Below are 23,100 nucleotides of genomic sequence, written 5' to 3' on the forward strand. Positions count from 1 at the left end.
ACTCAGCTGCATTTTAGTGCACGTATCGCGGTAAAACATATTCGACAGCTCTGTTTTGTAAAATGAAAACAATAAATGATATAATATATCATGGCAATACGTGAAACACATTCTAAAATATGAGAATACACTGCGTTTATAAGAATCAAACATGCAAAATTGCTAAACGATACCGATATTACAAATTTCTTTTGAGGTATCTTATACACATACAAGTTACTTACATTCTGTATTTCATTGCAGTACATAAATATAATATCTCGATATGTATTCCATTAGTTGCTCTAGCTACACTTTAGCTAAAGATTAACCCAAACTAAAAAACTTACCCAAAAAACTGAAACCTATCAATAAGGATAAGGATAGTAATGATAAAGTTAAATTTTAACAATAAGGTTTGGAAGTAAAACAGTTTTAAAAGTATCTTATAAATTGACACCCAAAGCGATAAATTTTGAAGAAAATTATCTGTTATCATTAAACTGATTAACCTGTCAGTATGTCACTTAACAATTAACACAAATCTCAAAATAAGAAGTAGAGACACGGTACTACGAGTGGTTACGAAAAATATACATCCTCATACCATTAAAAACATAACCCTCCTCACGAAAAAAGATCCTTGAAATACCTTACGGTTATCCTGTAAAAAGATTTACGCAATATACTGAAACTAAATACAATTTCGGATAAACCCCGAACAAAATTAAGTTCCACATCAGTGGTTCTGAAAGCGTTTTCATTCACAATGCTTTGAGCAGGATAAGTATGTATGAAGGATGACTTTTTTGGTATGATTAAAGAATCTATGTATAATAATCTTATACGTGAATTGCTTTAAATTCATGACAAAGAAGATATAATAAGGTTCTTATCGGCGGTAATTGGTAAAACTATGTGCTGACGTTCCAAAAGTGCTTCTAGAAGCTGCTTAATTCCTTGCAGAACTCAAACTGTCGAAATTTCATTGCTTCCAAAATAGTGTCCAACTTCGGCATAAATTTAAAAAATAACTCAAACGCGAAAGTTGAAACTTACTCAGAATTCAGCGAGTGTTATCTCGGTAATGCCCAATAAAAAGTATTTTACGAAGTCGACTTCAGGGGAGATAAGGTAACGAGACACTTGTGACGTCACCCGAAAGTTTCCTCAGAACCAAGCATTATACATACATATTTCATTTTCAAATCTTACAGACGAATCATCATTAAACTACAGCCTCAAATAATATAATAAGTAAAATGGTTTAGAAAGGTTACCGACACTATATTCGATCATCAAAAACGGCACAATAACGCACACGATTTACAGGTGAAAGTGAAAACTCCAAAATAGCAATTAAAGCATTAAGATTGGGACTAAACATTTTTACTAAATTGAAAGAAATAAGTTGACCTGAGATTTTAGTTCGAGAGATTAATCCCTGTTTATATGCTTTATTTCCGAATAAATACCACATAAATACACAATCAGGTCTGAAATCTGAATTAAAACTGAAAGTTTACCTTTGCCATAGTGAAGTTTCTTTGAATATCTATGAAAGGACGGGTAAAGTCAGCTCACGGACCGAAAAGTTTGTCAATATATATTTGTTTTGGGTGGTCGTAATATTAAAAATTAAACTTCGTGTTTCATGTGAATTTCAGCGGATTTTTAAATAGGTACTATTTTTGTAAGAATTAATAGCATAGACGGAATAATCTTAACTTTATTATAACACGAAAGTGTGTTAGTTTATCTTCTGTTACGTCGCAACAGAGAGATTTTATGGCATGATTTTTCGATCTTTCGTTCGGTATCTGGATAGTTCAAACTCAAACTCAAACTCAAACATTCATTTATTCAATTAGACTACTATTTAGTAGCACTTTCGAATCGTCATTACATAGTATTTTTAACATTTACCACCGATTCGGAAAGCAGTATCTATGGAGAAGAATCGGCAAGAAACTCCATAGTTGCTCTTTTAAATAATGTCAATAAATTTACATAAAATGTAACTTATATCTACCTAACTACATAATATGCCAAAGAACTGTCCTGTGGTTTTTACGCGACAACCCTCCATGGGTCTTTATCGTCCATATATTCCTGAATACTGTAGTACGCTCTCTGAACTAGTACATTTTTTATGTAAGTTTTAAATTTAGAACTACTAAACTCTTTAATATTGTGAGGAATTCTATTGTATAAGCGTATACCTTGACCCATAAATGAATTTTTAACTTTAGCTAATCGGAAAAATGGCATTTCAATTCTATTCTTGTTCCTTGTGCCATAATCGTGTCTATCTCCTACTCTTGTGTGTAAGTCAGAGCTTTTGTGTACATGCAAAATATTATTAAATATATACTGTGATGGTACAGTAAGGATACCAGTATTCTTAAAATGATCTCTTAGTGAGTCCCGAGCACGTAAATTATATATAGAGTTAGGAGGCTAGTTAGTGCCATAGGTAGGTATACTGTTAGATTGAGTTGAGTGTAGTTAGAGTTAGGAGGCTAGTTAGTGCCATAGGTAGGTATACTGTTGTAACCGCGGTGATTTTCTTCTGAATACTGAGGACGAAGCCACATCCAGTAAGCTAGTATTCTGTGAGAATGGTTAAACAATTCACTTTAATATTCCTCTCATACAAGCCAATAAATACATAGTTATTAATTTCCTTTTGTAGATGAAGTCGCAACAGTTAGTTCATGCTATAATTACGATGTATTTTCATAGGTATTCTATAAATTCCAGAGAGATTTGCGCATTGCGTATCAAAGGATTGATTACTACCACGAATGCTTCTTTGTTCAGAGATGCATCCCATCTGTTTCAATGATCGATTTTAGTTACGTGCTAGTGACCATTCTTGTATGGACACTTTACGACGTTTCCATTAGCTAATCTAATACCACTGAATGGGTACGTTTATGTTTTAATAATTATGCTATGGTGATCTAATTTTCATGCTTTAGTTATTTACAGGCTTTTTCGTTTGTATCAAAAATGTTATTATACAATTCGTGTATGCTAATAAATACTAGGTATGTATATGAAGCCATTATGTATTTGTAATTTTAAAAGAATTATGTTTATTTGTTTTTTCTTATGCGACTTTAACGAACTTGTTCAAAACAATTTCCATCTGTTTTCTCTATATCCGAATGTACAATAATTTGGCAATAATAATGAATTCTCCAATGAGAAATTATTCATTAAATATTTATAACTGAAAAATGAATCACAATAAAAACTATCACAACAAATAAACAACAAAAACGCTTTCCAACTGAAAAAATAGAAACAAAATTCGATGGCTTAAAATTTATATATGAAAATCGCATCGCACATCTGCGCTGAGGGATTTCAAAATCAATACCTTGTTAAAAAGCTTGAATCATAACTGTAATACCTCGTTTATTGTTATGGTAATCTTGCTGCTCTTATTTTTGCCAATTATTTATACGTAAATCCATTTTTCGCTGCGCAAATTTCATCGTTAAACGTAATAAATAATAATGATTTCATTATTTCCGAGTGTTTACAATTCTCGTGTTTATTTTAATTCTTCATTTTATACGGTTGCATGTTTGTCAGAAAACATTTACGTAAAGCTATAAAAATATATTTTTTTTTACTTTTTAATAATTAATTTAGTTAAAAATACGTGTGGCACTCGAGGACTGCCGCGGTAAAGCTATTGCATAGCATCGCATCGCTGTGCCGGTTGGAGTGGAGGGTGTTAGGTTTTTCGTTACGGATTTTTTACATCCGTTCGCGCGCTCAGTCTGAAATAAAAACTATGCAATAGCTTTAAACACACAAAAAGCTCATAGAATTGTTGTAAATTGTAATATCATCGTTCTTGATGAGTGTACAAGGTTTGAATATGTACGTTTATAGTGGATCAAGGTCGAGTCTAACGGAGTCTACATACAAATACAGCTAATATGTACAAGCTGCTGCGGGGAAATGTCCTCTTCATCGCAGATGAAATTGCGTATGTCAACTAGGAGTTGCAGTACAATTTAACAAGATAAACCATACTTCAAGGCAAGTTCATGGTTCCTTCAATAAATGACAGAAAAAAATCAAGAAATACGGTCAATAAATTAAGGTTCAATTCATGGATGTGTTATTTTTTGTAATTCATGAGTCATGACGTCATTTTACATATTATTTGACACAAGTTGCATGGTTATAGAATTTTGAAAACTGTTAAATTTCCCGCATGCTTATTTTGAAAAACAATTTCACCAGAAAAATATTATCACCCTAAACGAAAAAAAAAACAAAATTTTTTTTATATATTTCGACTCGTGAAGGATTTGAACCTCCGCCCTCCGATGATCAAGAATTTCTATATCGGTGCTCTAACCTACTGAGCTAACGAGCCTTGACCACGAGTGTGGAAATTATTCATCACTACCTACCCAAGTATTGCAGCATTGAACAAGGAAAAATGTACTGTATTGTATGCACCCAGAAGTTATTTTTGCACTTCATTGTTCTTGGTGACGTCACGTCACGATTCGAATATAGAAGTATCGACCTTGGGGTGAAGTTGCAGTGAGTAATTGATGACGTCATTACGTCATTCCATTTATTTAGTCTACAACCCCTTCCAGACGACACAATTTAATCAGCCGATTTGATTGCCGATTGAATCGGGCCCAATTTGATCGTCTATCCACACGTACACAATTAAATCGCCAATTTTAGTTCTGCTCCGTTGCTGTTACTGACTGGAATTTTATTTTGCAACATGCCTCTTAGTAAAAAACAAAAATTGGGCCTGATATTGGCTGTAACTACAAATTTAGAAGAAAGAAAAATACAAAGGATATGGAGCAAAGAATGGTTGCTTAAAAGAAATCGCCGAAGTCATATAAATATTGTTAGAGAACTGGACAGTGTCGATTTCACAAATTTTATGCGGATGGACCATGACACTTTTAATGAATTATTATCTCTAGTAAGCCCATACATTACTAAACAAGACACTGTTATGAGAGAAGCCGTTAGTCCTGAGGAGAGATTAATAGTAACGCTTAAATATCTAGCATCAGGAAGAGATTACAAGTAAAAATTGGCCAATTAGCGTCCACACCACCCAATTTGATCGGGCAATCCCAAGGCAATCGCAAATCGGCCGATCCCGACCACCCAATGACCTTGAATTTCATATTTCCGTCTAGACGACCCAATTTGATTGCCGATCTAGTCAAATTGGACGAAAAATTGTGTCGTCTGTAAGGGGTTTAAATAGATTTTGGCTTGATATTAGCAGTAAGTACGTAAATAGGTATATATTCATATTATATCCATAATAATCGATTTAAATCCTCAGAAGAATTTACATCAGAAGCTAGATGTATGTCTGTGCTAGGTACGTTCTATAAAACTGCACCTGTCTATTTTATCCGGGGTTAAACAAATATGATTTTTTTTAATAACAACATTGACAAGGAATTTCTCTTTTTCCCGCCCAAATGCTTTCAAAGGAGGTTGATTATCGACAACGCAATTTAAAAAAATAATTAATTAATATAATATCTAATCAATTTCTTACGCATATAGAAAATCGATCAATGAATCGGACTACAAACATACTAAAAAACCATGTTAGTATCTAAGTTTTCATATTATTATTTTCAGACATGGACGTATAAAAAAAGACGGACACCGTATTACGAACAAACAACGTGAAGCCACCATAGTAAGCTAGCGATCGTGTAAAGACAATAAACACGCACACACTCTCACCATAGTAAGCTAGTCGGCCGCCATTACGTCGTGAACTACCGACTGATTAACTGCGTCACTGTTTCACAAAAAATATTTAAAATGCCGTCTTGTGTGGTTAAATGGTGCCGCAACAGTACAATTTTAAATAACAAAACACAAGGGATTACATTCCACAGGGAAGCAAGTTATTTCTTTTATGTTTTAATGACAAAATTATTACGGCAAAATTTATAGAAAAAAAAAATACAGCCGCCATTGTCATCAGGACAGCTGTTGCCATGGCAACATGGCACACACACATGGATGTTTCGCCGCCATTACTAGGCTTCACTCAATGTTTAGGCGATATACCGTCCGTCTTTTTTTATACGTCCATAGACCGGGAGATACTGACACAAAATTTCGAGTCATTTGTAACAAGGATGGCGGTTCTACAGGGGTCTTAGTACGCAATGACAAAAAGAAAAATGATGGTGTGAACGCTGGTACCGGTGTCTTAGTCGCGTGGGCGTTTGTCGAACTCGTCGGAAAAATAGCGAAAGTCAAACGATTTGTAACACAAAAATTTTAGAATTTACCGATAGCCCATAAAAAAGTAGTAGGCGGTAGTGTCATGCCATACTTTTCCGGTGTGACTTACAGCCCGCCATACCGACGCGAATGTGTTGATATAAATAAAACAATCATTCAACCATTTGTACCAGGCTAACTTTTGCACAGGTAACTATCGTCGTGCAGCCATTTACGAAAATCGCCATGCCATACTTTTCGGACGATTCCAAATGGTCGCCATACCGCCGAAAATCTGCAAAAAATTTTTATTTCGCCAAACTTTTTGTACCAGTATTGCATTTGGATTTTTGGAGAGTATTTGATAAAATGTGACCATTATTATATTTGCCATACTTCTAGTAGGGGGGAAAAGTGCTGTCATACTTGAAAACTTAATTTATTATTAATTTATATAAGTGAGGATTTCCAACACTTAGATCTTTGAAATTTTGTATTTATATTTGTTGATCCTCAAACTTACAGGAAAAATAAGTGCCATACTGTTACAAATCGTTTGACTTTCGCTATTTTCCGACGAGTTCGACTAACGCCCACGCGACTAAGCCGCCGGTACCAGCGTTCACGCCATCGTTTTTCTTTTTGTCATTGCGTACTAAGACCCCTGTAGAACCGCCATCCTGTTACAAATGACTCGAAATTTTGTGTCAGTATCTCCCGGTCTACATGTTTTCAGAGATATTTAAAAATGTTTCAATAGAAAGCTTAAACCTGTCTTGTTGCAGAATGTCAAACTTCCTTAATTTATAAAAAATGTCAATCGATATCAAAATCTACTATCAATATGAATGTAAGATGAATTTATAATGAAAATACGTGAATATGCTCCACATATTGTTTTTATTGTTGATTATTTTTGATCTTTTTAATGTTTGTAAGTACCTATTATTGCATTTCTAATTATATTATAACAGATTTAATTCAAAATATGTACATTTATCAAGGATCGGTGACAATACAATAATTTCATGAGTTCAAGCGTGCTTTTTTGTTATTTATTGTGTTACTAGCGACCCGCCCCGGCTTCGCACGGGTGCAATGCTGATACTAAATACACTACAGAAAAATTGTGAACGTTGTATAGGTATAAAAATATAGCGGCCCGCTCCGGCATCGCACGGGTATAAAATAAAATACATAGCCGGGCGGCCGCAAACGTTACGTCCCGCAATTTTTAAATCTGTAATATCTTCGAAAATATTCACTTAAATCATGGGGTGTAAAGGGCCATATAGATCTATATTAAATGAACAATGTATCCATGGTAATTAATTGCTTAAGGATTAATGCTGTATTGGTTAAAATCGCTTCGAAAATTAGCCATTATTTGTCGTAAAAAGTAAATGACAAAAAAATGTTATTGTGGGTTATCCATAAGAGATAGACATATACCATCGCGGACTTTTCTATAGACCTTTTCAATGTGTATAATACTTAGTACATTATTTTGATAAAACTCGTAGGGTTCAGCCTGCGTTTCCAATGTAAGCGGAATAAATGTAATTTTTTACGACATCACATTAGAAACCTCAAAAATAACAGTACTTCTCCACTATTTAATGGATCTTATTATACATATAAACCTTCCTCTTGAATCACTCTATCTATTAAAAAAAACCGCATCAAAATCCGTTGCGTAGTTTCAAAGATTTAAGCGTACAAAGGGAAATAGGGACATAGGGACATAGGGACAGGGAAAGCGACTTTGTTTTATACTATGTAGTGATATATAATATAATCTATTGCGTAATGCGTTGTTAAATAAAATTACTTACAGATTTAGCGTTTTATGAAGATTTAAAAACAAAATATGCAAGCGAAGCGTTTGAACCAGTCACAACATCAATGAAAGATTCTGTATCGAAAAACATAAATTGCGACGAATTTTCCGATTATGCCCTCAATTGTACTGTGGAAGCAGCCATGATGTATAACTCTAGTAGAATGACACCTCCAGCACCAAATAAGATCGGTGATTGGTGTAGGTTTGTAAAAAATATAATAAATATTTTAAATCTAAATATATTAGTACCTACCTAAATAATCTCATTGTGCTGCGCGGACATAGTTAACTGCGGGCAAAAATTTTCACGTTTCAACCCTTTTTTGATAATAAAAGTAGGCTATTTCTGGGTTACCCAGGCTCTAAAGTCTAAACTGTTTACTACTTAAATCAGTGCCATCTAGTTTAATCGATATAAAATATTGCGCCTGCACATTAAAATTAGCAATAACGTAGAAATACACAACTGCTAAGTCGCAGCCTTTTAGTTTACAATACAACATTTATAATATTTACTACATGCAAGTTTAAGTACAATTTTTCAAAAACATAAATAATATCGATAGTTCATATTGTGTTATGTTGAAATATCTTACCCTGTTTTGAATAGGAATTAAGAACATTATACTGGACCAGACAGACCCATTTAACCATTCACCCTTTGACCATTTTTACCGCGTACAACTCAATCTCACTCAAAATTACACCTTACTCCTTTCGTCTTAAAAACTAAATTACACCAACAGATACCAACGTAGCACATGGCGCTAATACCTTCAACTAAGAAGACATAAATTTCGCGGGAAAGAAAGCTAAGAGTGTTCTAACGTGAGACTTTTAGCGTGGACGAGTGCACTAAACAAACGGAACAGCTTGACTTTTATGTGGAGATGTGTTTCGAGACGCTTCTAGAAGTTTGCGATAATTGACGGACGGTTCTTCTAATTGATTTAAAAGTGGTTTTTGATGCGTAATTTAAGTGTTCTGTCGTGTGTTCTTCTAGGTAGACGTGCTCCTAAATAGCGGACCAACATCTGCCTATTTAATAGATATAAAAAAACAGAATAACCTTTTGCCTAAAGTAGTAAATGGAACTAATTTAATAATTCCGATAATGTTTTGTTACAAAATTTTCATTGTACCAAACCGAAATACAGATTTGCCGCTTTCCGAATTTTGCTATAGAATGAAATACAATATTATGATAGCAGTTTAAATTACTTAAAAACTAGCAATCTTCTGTATTCCTATAATATCAATATCGAAGCGTAATGTTTCTATTAATTTATCCCAGAATTTGCCCGGAAGGATATTATAGAACCTACTTACCTAAAGAAAATTGAAATAAATACTATCAGAAGGGAAGCCAATTTCTTGGTAAAAACGATTTTACTGAGAATACATTAACTACCTATATTGTATCGTATTTTCTTTAGTTATATTGTACTATAATAACCACAGAACAGTAAAAACATATAGAAGTGCTTTAATGTCATAATTAGTATGAAAACCAGTGTCGCCAAACCCACACATTTAAACCGATAGTTATACAGTACACTACAAGTAAACTATGTCTTTGATTGGACAGCTTAATTTGAGTAGAAACTGACTTAGGTTATAAATTCAGCATTTCAATATGTACCCTAACGCACCATGTTACGGTTTATTTTAGTATAACATCCATAGGTATATTAGCTGTTTTGTTTCTCATTGCTCAGAAATTCCAAATTCGAAAACATTCAGCTACTCCACAACAGAGGGCGTTAGTTTTCGATAGATATAACTTTGAACCTCAAAACATAGAGATAAGGTTGAAATTTGTGTCACTCAACATTAATGCCATTAACTTGACATTTATCTGATGCTATGCTCTAAGGGATGTCAGCCTTGTTATCGATAATTCACAAATAAATATTTTTTTGTGCATTTTTTTTTCTTTCTATTATATGAGTATAGTATAATGCGTCACATTTTGAAGTATGTTTATTACTACTAAGTACGTCTTTTCATATTATTATAATTAAATAAAAAACGGAATAGAATAGTATAAATCTATATTTACAAAATACAAACAGAAAATAATATGCATTATTTTAATCTTGGAACTGCTGTAGGTTTGATGTATCGGTGGCCTTTGTTAGACTGCTTAGTGCTGTTCGACATCCAGTTAACTCGTCACGTTGCATTTGTCCATTTCTCTTTTAAATAAGCCTCTTTGGGAAATCTATAAATAAATTGGACAAATGAAAGCTATAAATGTTTGTCTTTTCTAAAGTATCGATACTATCGATATGCGCCACAATCATCACTAAACCGACATTCGTTTGTTTATTGCAATAATATTCCAGAAAGTCTTGTTTTCTGTTCAATCTATAAAAGTACTAATTTCTTATAACTTAAGGTTCATTTTGACTAGATATTTGTATACAATTTTGACAAATTACGACAAGCGAAGTTATAACATAAAATATAATAAAAATAAATAAAAATAAGACTTAACGATGGTATGAAATGCCTCCATTGCTGATATTATTTCGTCTGCTATCATTTTTGCACTCTAATACCGAACAACACGTCCTAATTAATGAATAAATGTGGAAAAAAGGTTTGACAGCTGACAACCGACTCGAATATTTTTCTGCGCACAACTGAGAGCAAGTTAGGTGATCTTACCTTACAAGTGACACGTGGGCCACGCCCACATCAAACTTCTATCTACTTTACTGTTCTGTGATAATAACATAATAAACGCGAAAGTGTGTGTTTTTGTTTTTTGTTAGTTAATCCTGCACGCAAAAACTGCTGAACCCATTTTCATGAAATTTGGCCACACATAGAGGGTAACTTGGATACGCATAGGATAGTTATTATCCCAAACATCCAGGATCCATTACAGGAATAGGAACTATGCTGGTTTTTCTTTGAAATTGCGGGCGGAAAGCTAGCTTTCCGCTTCTCCGCTTATTTATCCCTAGGGATAAATAAATGTTTTACTACAAAAATAACTAACACCGGTAGATGAAAGTTTACATTTGAGTTTTCAATAATCATTCAAATTCAAACAAATTCTAATACTTAAAAATATTTATTTATTCAACAAGACTTCTTGTAGAAGCTTTTTTAAATTAGGATGTAAAAGAGAAGTCATTTACCACCATAAGTTCCTAAAGCAGTTTCTACACTGAAGAAACTGTGTAGTAATCTGTATTAATTATATTTTTTATCTGTATTTCAGAGCAATAAAACATCTGATAAGCTGTGCAATAGATTGGAACGTGGATTGCAAAGACGTCACCGAGAGCCACTTCAATGAAGACAGCATAAAGGGTCACATACATGTCGCCAATAATGTATGTGACGATGAGTGGTTGTTGTTACGTAAGTTTGAAGATACTAGGCGGGTATCTACCTACCACTATTATTGATATCACTAAATAGTACAGGTAAAACAAAATGTTAGTGAACTTAGCAGATCATTTTTAGCAGATCAAAAAAAAAATGTGAGTTCTTATCGCGTGCAGTTGAGTTCTACAGTTCCTGATGCTTTTTAGAAATAGTTCTGGCGTTTTTAACTTAACAAACGACATTTGAAAAAACCCGACCTGGACCCGGCTTAACGTGATGCTAAGACGTAATGCTACGACGTGATGCTACGACGTGATGCTACGACGTGATGCTACGGCGTGATGCTACGCTGTGATGCTACGGCGTGATGCTACGGCGCAATGCTACGGCATGTGTTACGGCGTGATGCTACGGCGTGATGCTACGGCACAATGCTACGGCATGTGTTACGGCGTGATGCTACGGCGTGATGCTACGGTGTGATGCTACGGCATGATGCTACGGCGTGATGCTACGGCATGATGCTACGGCGTGATGCTACGGCATGATGCTACGGCGTGATGCTACGGCGTGATGCTACGGCGTAATGCTACGGCGCGTGCTACGGCATGATGCTACGGCATGATGCTACGGCATGATGCTACGGCATGATGCTACGGCATGAAGCTACGGCATGATGCTACGGCATGATACTATGGCGTGATGCTACGGCGTGATGCTACGGCATGATGCTACAGCATGATGCTACGGCATGGTGCTACGGCGTGATGAAATATGACATAAATAAGTTTTCTAGTGTTTCATTTTACGCGAGTATTTCTAAAAAGTATCAGGAACTGTAGAACTCAACTGCACGCGATAAGAACTCACATTTTTTTTGATCTGCTAAAAATGATCTGCTACGGGAAGTTGGCAGATCATTTTTTCAAATGTCATTTTTAAAGGTAAAAACGCCAGAACCATTTCAAAAAAGTATCAGGAACTGTAGAACTCAACTGCACGCGATAAGAACTCACATTTTTTTTTTGATCTGCTAAAAATGATCTGCTAAGTTCACTAACATTAAAACAAAGTCGCTTTCTCTGTCCCTCTGTCCCCATGTATGCTTAAATCTTTTAATAGATAGAGAGTGATTCAATAGGAAAGTTTTAGTATATAATTTATTAGATTTTAGACAAAGCGAGCGAAGCCGCGGGCGGAAAGCTAGTTGATAATAAATTAACTATATTTGAATCACTCCGGTATTAATTAATTCCGATAGATAGGGCTGGGCTATACTATAAATGTGACAAGTATGAAAATTATCGTCAATTTTCTTTGACCATGCGAGCGTAGCCGCGGGCGTAAAGCTAGCAAATAGATATAATTCAAAGAAATACGAGCAACCGTGAATTCAATATTCTATTTGTTGTAAATACAATACACTGTTTTTATTACTCAGAACACGAAGCATTCTCTATATAGGTACTGAACCGATTACAAGGACATTTTGTATGTAGGTAGCTGAAGTTCCAGAATAAGACATAATTTATTTATAATATTAGTAGGATACCAAGACAATATCATTGATTTTGACTAGATAATATCTTCCCGCTTTCACCAGAATCTGAAAATAGCAATATCATATTGTATTTTTATAGTTTTATAAGTCATCTATCATTTCCCAAGGCTACGAGGAACTATCGGAGTGTATTGATACTACACAGGACCCGTGGGAGGGTTGCTACAAGGCGTTCAAGAAATCTGTGGAGGAACAAAAGAATACTACACACGAGTGGACGCATTATGATGTTCATTTTAATTTGTGTTGGTAAGTTCTGGTAGTATTATAAATAATAGTAGCTGTTCACACACTAGACTTAATTTTGTGTATATTTTCAAAATTTTAAAGTTATTATGATAGTCAAAGAGGGTACAAATCCAACAATCAAAAAACATTAAGATCCGTTCAGCGGTTCTTGAATTCTCGACTTTCTTTTATATATATACAGTAGCACCTCTATAAGTCGAATATCAAGGGAGACGCCAAAAAATTCGAGTTATAGAGTTTTCAACTTATGGAGGATTTCGACTTAGGCGGATTTTGATTCGACATAAAGAGTTTGAGGTTTATTCTTATCAATTTTGAGTTACAGAGGTAAAATAAATTAAAATTCAACTTGCAGAGGTCACAAACATGTTTTTATTTATATCAATATTATTTCAAATCATTTTAAAATAAAAAATATGGCATTAAAAAAGTCAGTATTTTTTTGCTTTAGATAATTTGGTTGTTCTCTAGCATTTTATAATCTATAAAGAGCAGAAAATTCTTCTTTTTCAAAGATACTGGTTTGCTTTATAAAATTTCGTAAGGTATTCAATACGGTTCTTGCCTCTTTGATGGAAACCCATGGAGCGCATGTACTATTCACGTCTTCTATGTCATCTTAATCATTAGTATCGGTTTTCTGAGCTACTGAATCGATAATTTCTTCATCAGATACTTAACGCAAAGACGTGTTTCGTGAGTCATAAATTAATTATCGTATACTCCTAAAATGTTTTCTAAGAAACAATAGTGTACTGGTTGTAAAATAAAACGTTGCTAGGTTCGAGATACAGAGGTCAAATTTGATTTTTCGAGTTATAGAGTGAAAATATGTACCAAAATGGCTTGGAGGGACTCGGTGATTATTTCGACTAACAGAGGGACAAAATTTCAAGTAATAGAGGTTTTCGGGTTTGAAGGGAAGGGAACAAGACATTTTTTCGAGATTTGGAGGTTTTTGACTTATCGAGGTTCGACTTAACGAGGTGCTACTGTATTATACATACATACTTATGTATAGATTTATTATCAGAGGACCAGGAAAAGAACGTGCGGTGCACTTTTATGAGTGCATAATATAGTTGCTGTTGATAGAAGATGTTAATCGTCTACTGTAGATAATATTTTTATGACAAAGCAAGCAAAGATACAATTCATTCAATCTGCGTATATTCATTACCACTTAAATAAAGAACCAAAGAGAATACAAATACTACGTAAGATAAAGAACAGCTAAATGGATTAAAAGTATTGAAGTGAAACTTCATTAGGCACGTTTAGAATACAATTTCAAGATCACGTCATGGCAATAGCGTCACGTCATGGAGTAGGGGGGGGTTTTGTATCTTTGAATCTTGCCAAATAAGTTTTACTACTGACACGTGTGCTTGGCACACTTTTTTTACTTAAATTTCTATATATTATTCGACCAAGCCAACTAGACGCTCGGGTGGAATGCGGCCTCCCCGCCCGCTTACCGCCTCAGGTACCGCGTTCGCCTTAGTACGGTTCGCAGCATCGACGCATTCGTACGTTTCACATCGCTAGTTATTTCTGTACTTTTTATTTTGTTGGTAAGTTCTGGTAGTATTATAAATAATAGTAGCTGTTCACACACTAGACTTAATTTTGTGTATATTTTCAAAATTTTAAAGTTATTATGATAGTCAAAGAGGGTACAAATCCAACAATCAAAAAACATTAAGATCCGTTCAGCGGTTCTTGAATTCTCGACTTTCTTTTATATATATATTATACATACATACTTATGTATAGATTTATTATCAGAGGACCAGGAAAAGAACGTGCGGTGCACTTTTATGAGTGCATAATATAGTTGCTGTTGATAGAAGATGTTAATCGTCTACTGTAGATAATATTTTTATGACAAAGCAAGCAAAGATACAATTCATTCAATCTGCGTATATTCATTACCACTTAAATAAAGAACCAAAGAGAATACAAATACTACGTAAGATAAAGAACAGCTAAATGGATTAAAAGTATTGAAGTGAAACTTCATTAGGCACGTTTAGAATACAATTTCAAGATCACGTCATGGCAATAGCGTCACGTCATGGAGTAGGGGGGGGTTTTGTATCTTTGAATCTTGCCAAATAAGTTTTACTACTGACACGTGTGCTTGGCACACTTTTTTTACTTAAATTTCTATATATTATTCGACCAAGCCAACTAGACGCTCGGGTGGAATGCGGCCTCCCCGCCCGCTTACCGCCTCAGGTACCGCGTTCGCCTTAGTACGGTTCGCAGCATCGACGCATTCGTACGTTTCACATCGCTAGTTATTTCTGTACTTTTTATTATTAATCGTTAAAGCTTGTTGTTGACTGTTAAGTTTTTCGTTGTTATTTGTTTAAGTTTTTACTGTGTTGTTATTCATAGACAGCCCTCGAAATGGGGAAAAATAAGACTATTCATAGCGGAGAGCGAACAGTGATATTATTAATATTTTTTTTTTGCTATCTGTACCCGAGACATGGGCGGGTGACGTCACAGTTGAAAAGGGTCTAGTTGGCTTGGTCACGTAGTAGTTGTAGACAGGGCAAGCAGCTAATAGGGAATAGTCTATTTAATTAAAATTATACCTTGTGCAATGAGAAATAAGATTCCCCTTATAATATCTGTCTAATATTTAACACGTTAATAAATCTTGCTAGCTAATCTCGATGGAAGCAAGCCAACTGCAAGAGTTATTTATTATACATAGGTTTGAAAGCTTGATATGCAAGTGATATATTTTAATAATATAGTTTATTTATTAGTTATTTATTTATTTTGTATGAAAACAATTTGAGATTACATAATATAGCTAGATTTATTATTAGGTCGGTATGGTAGGTATATTTAGGCAGTAATAAATAATATCATCTTTCTTACTAATCCTACTACTATTATAAAATATGCGAAAGTTTGTAAGTATGGATGTATGGATGTTTGTTACTCTTTCACGCAAATACTACTGAACCGATTACAATGAAACTTAGCACACATATAGAGGGTAACTTGGATTAACACATAGGATAGGTTTTATCCCGGAAATCCTACGGGAACGGGAACTATGCGGGTTTTCCTTTGAAAACGCGAGCGAAGCCGCGGGCGGAAATCTAGTAATATTATAAATGCGAAAGTTTGTGAGGATGTGTGTGTTTGTTACTCTTTCACGCAAATACTACTGAACCGATTGCAATGAAATTTAACACACATATAGGGGATAACTTGGATCAACACATATTATAGGTGTTATCCCGGAAATCCCACCGGAACGGGAACTAAGCGGGTTTGGCTTTGAAAACGCGGGCGAAGCCGCGGGCGGAAAGCTAGTGATATTTAATTATGAAGGCAAAAGGCACGTGGATGTCTAGTTTTAGTATAACAAAAAGACGCTGTCGTTGTCTATCTGTCCCTGTAATATATGTTTAAATTTATGAAACTACGCAACGGATTTGGATGCGATTGATAAATTTATATTTGACTAGCTTCCGCCCGCGACTCCGTCCGCGCGGATGTCAGTCTTCGCGTGGATGGTTTATTTCTCCATTTTGAGTAACTCTGACGATGACATCTTATAAATATCTATTGGACCCAAATACGGCTAGGCCTATAATAATACGCAACGTGTGTTCGCGGTTACAGAACAACATCTATGGATAAAACTTAAAATTAAGATTAATTTTTTTTGTACGTATTTTTCCAGGATAAAAAGTACCCTATTTTACGCCCAGGATAATAAGGTATAATTAAACCAAGTTTCATCGAAATCGAACCGTTAGTTTTCACGTGATGTCTTCACATACAGACAGACAGACAAAAATTTTTTTAATCACATATTTGGGTTTGGTATCGATCCAGTAACACCCCCTGCTAGTTATTTTTTCAATGTACAGAATTGACCCTTCTACAGATTTATTATATGTATATGTATAGATTAATTAAATGATATCGATGAAATGATAATGAATTCGAGGCAGGTTTTAGTAGATAATTTAATAAGTTTTAGACAAAGCGAGTAAAGCCGTGTGTGGAAAGCTAGTAGACTAATAGATTTTCTATGTTTATAATATTTAAAAATTTAAAAGGTTTGAAGCTCTGACCTTTGTAATGAAAAGTAACGAAAGTTGCCTTAATTTTTTTATTTGTTAATAAATTATTTAATTAAGACAAGAAGTCATTTATGTGTAGTGTAATTCGTTGCTATATTTAGTAATTTCTATTTATATAATGTTTCCTCAAAGAAAAATCAAGTCAAATTATACAATTATTTTATTTGTATTGAAGAACGCGACTGTAATTAAGTATTATCAAGTCATTAAAATGTTAATAATTTATTTATCTGCATTTATTTTAATAATTGGGTCCAAATTGCGGATAACACACACTATTTTATATATTTTACTAGCGGTCCGCCCCGGCTTCGCCCGTGGTACATATGAAAAATAGATGTTGGCCGATTCTCAGACTTACCCGATATGCACAGAAAATTTCATGAGAATCGGTCCACCCGTTTCGGAGGAGTATGCAGACTAACATTGTGACACGAGAATTTTATATATAAGAGATAATCTGTAAATATTGTTTATTCATATATTATACTTCACTTCGAACCTGTTAAAACATAAAACATTCAAGCATCACAATAAAAGATATAAAATTCAAGCATTCATTGCATTCATACAAAATAATTATAATATTTATTATTTCACAACAGAGTCGCGGTATACACATAGTATGCGTATCGCGACAAAATTATAAGAGTGAACGCGGGTATTCTAAAATCTTTTGTCGACTGTTACATCGAACTAGTTTCTATAATATTCTATTGAACATTGAATGAGCTTACGTGTGGCTCTCAACAGTTATGTTTAATTTTTAGTATCAAATATCAGCATTTAGAATGTTCTCAAAATTCTATTCTTCTTCTGTGTTGTGTCGTAATAAACTGTTTAAAAGTATTCGTGATACTTATAAGGTATGGAAAAGGTATTGTACTCCAAATTATATTATCAGTTGAACTTGATATTTTTGGTTTTATGGCATTCAAAATGCTTTATAAATATAAATTTATAAAGAATAGGCATCCGCCCCGGAAACACATGGAAAGGCGTGAAAGAATGCGGGTTGTCCCGCCTCGTGGACGAATTTTTTTCTATTCTTTATAAATTATTATATTTAATTAGTTTTAATTATCAAATCTAAGCTAAATTGGTGACCACTCCGTACCTTAATTTGAAGAATTATTATTTTCTATAATCTAGGAAATCTGAGCAAAACTGTGCACGTGGAACCCCACGGCCCACCCAACAAACATTCGTGAATTTACAGATTTTTGGGTGGAAAGCCTGCAATTTTGTTTGCAAAAGTTAAAGATCAATTTGCTATGATGAATACTATTAATATTATAACAACATTTTATCATGTAAAACGGCTTCCATCTTTTTTTTCTTTCCACTTTATACCTAGTTACTACTTTTTATGTATTCGTCTTGATTACGTAGTAACTATATTTCAATAATATAATGTCTTTGATATTATTTTTAGCACCAGGGCCAGATTCAGACGGTGTACATTGGAGGCGCTATTTGACCTACCGACAAGTTGCACTCATAACCAGGCGGTGACGTTGCAGAAATTCTCCGTCATTGTCTCTGAAGGTGGAGTGTATCAGGTAAGTCGTGGTCTAAAGTTATATTATAAGTATTAAAACTGTTATGACGATTAAAAAGTGATTAAAAAGAACTGATGTAAGATATTATATAAGAAGTGACTGATTGAATAAATAAATGATTGAGTTTGAGTTTATATTTTATGAAGATTGTCTCGTTGTTTAACTAATCATTTGTGTTCTTAATCAGTAACAATATTATGTCGAAAATTTTCGCAATACAACCAACATTATCAATCAATATTGATGCGTAGGACCATAGAGTAATCGTAGGACTTAAAATTAACATACTTAGTTGATATAAAATATTTTTTTTATATAACAGATAACCTATCTAATAACAGTAGTGTAATTTTAATAATGAGTGTGAATTTAAGTTTAATTTTAACAACAATAATTAAGGTTTTCAAATCTAAAATTATAAATGTAAAATGATTATGCAATGTTACTTTTTAACACGTATTATTTCCATCTGCATGTTTGTATGTCTACTTCTTTAGACTCGACTTTCATCCACTTAATACGGACAGATTTAATTCAAACCTTGCACACTCTTCAAGGATAGGTTACAATGCAATAATTTCATTCGTTTAAAGTGTGTATTTTACTTATTAAGTTTATATAAGTGAAGTCCCATATCCTCTAGTGGGGTAAGGGGCAGATGCATTACACATATGTTTCACTGATCGATTATGATCTTTAGGGGCAAGTAGGTGATCAACCATCTGTGTCCTACCAGACCGAGACATTTTTTTTCTTCATCTCCACTGGCAATCGAACCCAGGACCCCTCGGTGCTACGCTCACGCGTCAACCACTGTACCAAGGAGGCGGTCAAAGTTTATATAATAATATATTTTAATTTATCTGTAATGGTTTCCAGGATTGTGACCGAAACATGATGTACCCAAATTGTCCAGGGGGTGATCCACGACCCACGAGCAAGATGCTGCGTCGTTTAGTGAGCAGTGACGTCAGCAATTCGTCATGGGACAGAGCACTCAGTGTGACAACGATTTGTATACTTTTTATTATTGCTATTGTGAAATAAATAATATGTTTGTTTGGAAGTGTAAAATTTATTTCAATAAGTAACGTATATAATATATTTAGTAGTGAATGGAATGATAAATTGAGTAAGTGTAAAACATTTACTACCATAATTATTGCTCAACCGATTTTAATGTAACCTACACTGACTGATTCATGAGTTAAAATACTGGTACCTAGTACCTACGTATTAAAAAAAATATGGACACCACATAAATGTGAGGACTCTGTGAGGATAAAAAGTGAAGTCCCATGTCCCCTAGTGGGGTAAGGGGCAGATGCATTATAATTTATACATCTGTTTCACTGATCGATTTTCTTTAGGGACGAGTAGTTTATCAGCTTTATGTGTCCTACCAGACTTATTTTTTTTGTTCGTCTCCACCGGGAATCGAACCCAGGACCCCTCGGTGTTACGCTCACGCGTCAACTACTGCACCAAGGGTGATCACCCACCCATTGGTGCAGTGGTACAAGCTGATCAGCTTGTATGTGTCCTACCAGACCGAGACATTTTTTTTCTTCGTCTCCACCGGGAATCGAAACCAGGACCCCTCGGTGCTACGCTCACGTGTAACCACTGTACCAAGGAGGCGGTTCAAGTATACTGTACCAAGGATAGAAATGACGATACTATCAACATTTTTGTATTAATATCATATTTTCTATCGCATAGTCGCATCCGACTGCTTTTTATAAGCAGTCGGTGCTTTCATTGTTAATTATTTAAATGGTTTTATAAATTGACGATGGTGTAATGTGTCTTTTTATCAAATTGCAACAAACTTTTATAACCCATAATAGTTTCTATGGCTGACTTCAGATTATCTTCATTCACAGTTTCCATGTCTAGTCTATTTTTATCAATTTTAAACTAAGCATATTTATCTGCATTGTACCATGATTGGTCTGAAAACATTGGTATTCCAATAACTGGGACTCCCACTGAAATAGCTTCCTTCGTTGATTGAAGTCCTCCGTGTGTTATGAATAGTTTGAGGTTGGAATGTTCTGGAATTTAATTGTATTGTTCAGTTTTATGCGTGGGCTTTTGTATAGTTCAATATTCCTAAAAATGTTTTAACTATTGGGTTTTTGGTTAAAGAAGAGAAGTTAATTAAATGATGTCGTCGTCAAAATATTATTTAACTTTAAAGTGTTATTTGGGCACCGGTCAGCTACTGTTTATAAAATATACTTAAAGATTTTACTTATTTCAAAAAATACAATTCTCAATTCTTACTCGGAAGATCCTCTTGTGGTCGTCGTTTCGATATTCGTATATTTGCTGATTTCCCCAGCAGCTCATCCTTTTCCCATTTCCACAGAACATCGTAAGGCAGCTTTAAAAATATTCGAATCAACAGCTGAATAAATTCACTAGGTAAGGAAGAAGATGAAGCCGTGTTTTGAAGAATATATGAACTTCTTGAGATCCTAAAATGAATAGCATTCAAATTGTTGTTCACTATAATTGCTTGTCTTTGGAAATTTTGTATGCATAATATTTTTTATTTTGTTAGTTTAAAAAAAAACAAATGCATACAAACAGCGATTGGAATAAAAAAGATTTTTGGAACATATTCTTCTACATAAGTATCAGAAAAAATAAAACGCAATTCAAAATTTGAACTAAGGAGCCGCAAGTTTGGTTCAACCATAAATTATTTACGCACAAAAATCAAAATCTTCAGTGAAGTTTATGGAAAAATATTATATAACAATTTTTACCTACCTTTGGTAACATCTTTTCCTGTTGGTAATAAATACCCCATATTATAGAAATAATATTTGGAGTTACTGGTTGATTGTGAAGCCATATGGGCATATTCAAACATAGCAGATTATCAACATTTTTCTTCAGTTCTTTGTAATGTGGTAAATCAGTCCCTTACATTTTGTTTTTATTTCTGTACTGCAATCTCTGTCAGGCAACCTGTTAGAAAAAAAAGATATAAGTTTATAGAACCATTTACCATTAGAAAGATTATTCTAGTACTTTAGAAGTGATGGTATTATTCGCTGATTAGAAGATTAATTCCACGTATCTTATTACAGTTCATATTGTAGGGATAATTCGCTATATTAATAATCATTTGATTTCGTAGAATCGAGATTTCTTCCCGCATTGAGTCTAGTTTCATATGATTATATTCGTCTCAATCAGACTGCTTCCAAGAATTAATGGTCTCGGCTTCTCTAAGTTTACTTATTATGGAGAAATGTGGAGGAATGGGAAGCCCGTGTCCCTGCAGTGGGAACGTTCCCACACACGGGACACGGGCTTCCCATATACGCATATGGGCTGGTGATGATTGTTTTGTAAACTGGTGACAATTCGTACAAAAAAATTAAAGATTTTCATAAATTGTTTCAATGATTGTAATATTTTATTTTGTTCGTCAATTACTAATACGAGTAATTTCTATCAGATCGATAAATTAATACAGTGGTTTATTAAATTGTCCTATTGTTTCAAAGCTTTTTTCAAAGAAACAAAAAATTTTTACATCTTGTCTATTCGACTTGTAACTGTTTGAAACACGTTTAGTTTTTCAGGTAGTGTTTGTCTCTGTGGTGAAGTTATTTCGGGGTTACACCCGGCTCTTCGAATATTTATCAAATGTGTAAAAGGCAAGGTTTAGACAACGGCTTCTGGATCGTAATAAAATTGGTTACATAGGATAAACTGCTTATATAAAGAAAACAATTGGTGTTCCGACTTAATTGTTTACTAGAATAAAATTATTAAAGACTAGCGGTCAGCCCCGGCTTCGCCCGTGGTACATATTTACGTTTTCTCTACATAAAAACCATCCTCGTACTTCAAGGAATATAATAAAAAAAGAATTATCGAAATCGGTTCAGCCGTTCTCGAGTTATGCGCTTACCAACACATTTTGCGATTCATTTTTATATATAAGAAGAAGAAGATATAAAATAAATAAAAAATAAAATAAAATAGCCTTTATTGCTGTTACTTTTCTTAAAATTATTACATGCCAATTTCTTAAAAACTAAGTTAATTCTACTTATTCTAATTTTTATTTATAATATCGGCAACAGGTTTATAAGGAACAGCTTGTCTGTCGACAAAGGCCTCCTCTAAAGATTTCCATATATTTCT

General features: G+C 34.1%; 1 protein-coding gene across 1 annotated transcript; it reads left to right on the top strand.

Annotated features, from left to right (window-relative positions):
* Positions 1 to 2,906: 2,906 nt before the first annotated feature.
* LOC149898697 (uncharacterized) lies at positions 2,907 to 22,285 on the top strand. The gene is made up of 7 exons (XM_090114818.1): positions 2,907 to 2,910; positions 8,084 to 8,291; positions 11,325 to 11,467; positions 13,103 to 13,244; positions 18,801 to 18,927; positions 19,807 to 19,907; positions 22,141 to 22,285. Exons 1-7 carry the CDS (start codon positions 2,907 to 2,909, stop codon positions 22,283 to 22,285), a joined length of 870 nt encoding a protein of 289 aa, XP_089970944.1.
* The last annotated feature ends 815 nt before the right edge of the window (positions 22,286 to 23,100 follow it).

This window comes from Colias eurytheme, chromosome 22, assembly GCF_061535395.1.
Source record: "Colias eurytheme isolate Ceu_HAF_F1 chromosome 22, ilColEury1 Martin Lab GWU primary, whole genome shotgun sequence".
NCBI classification, from domain to species: Eukaryota; Metazoa; Arthropoda; class Insecta; order Lepidoptera; family Pieridae; genus Colias; species Colias eurytheme.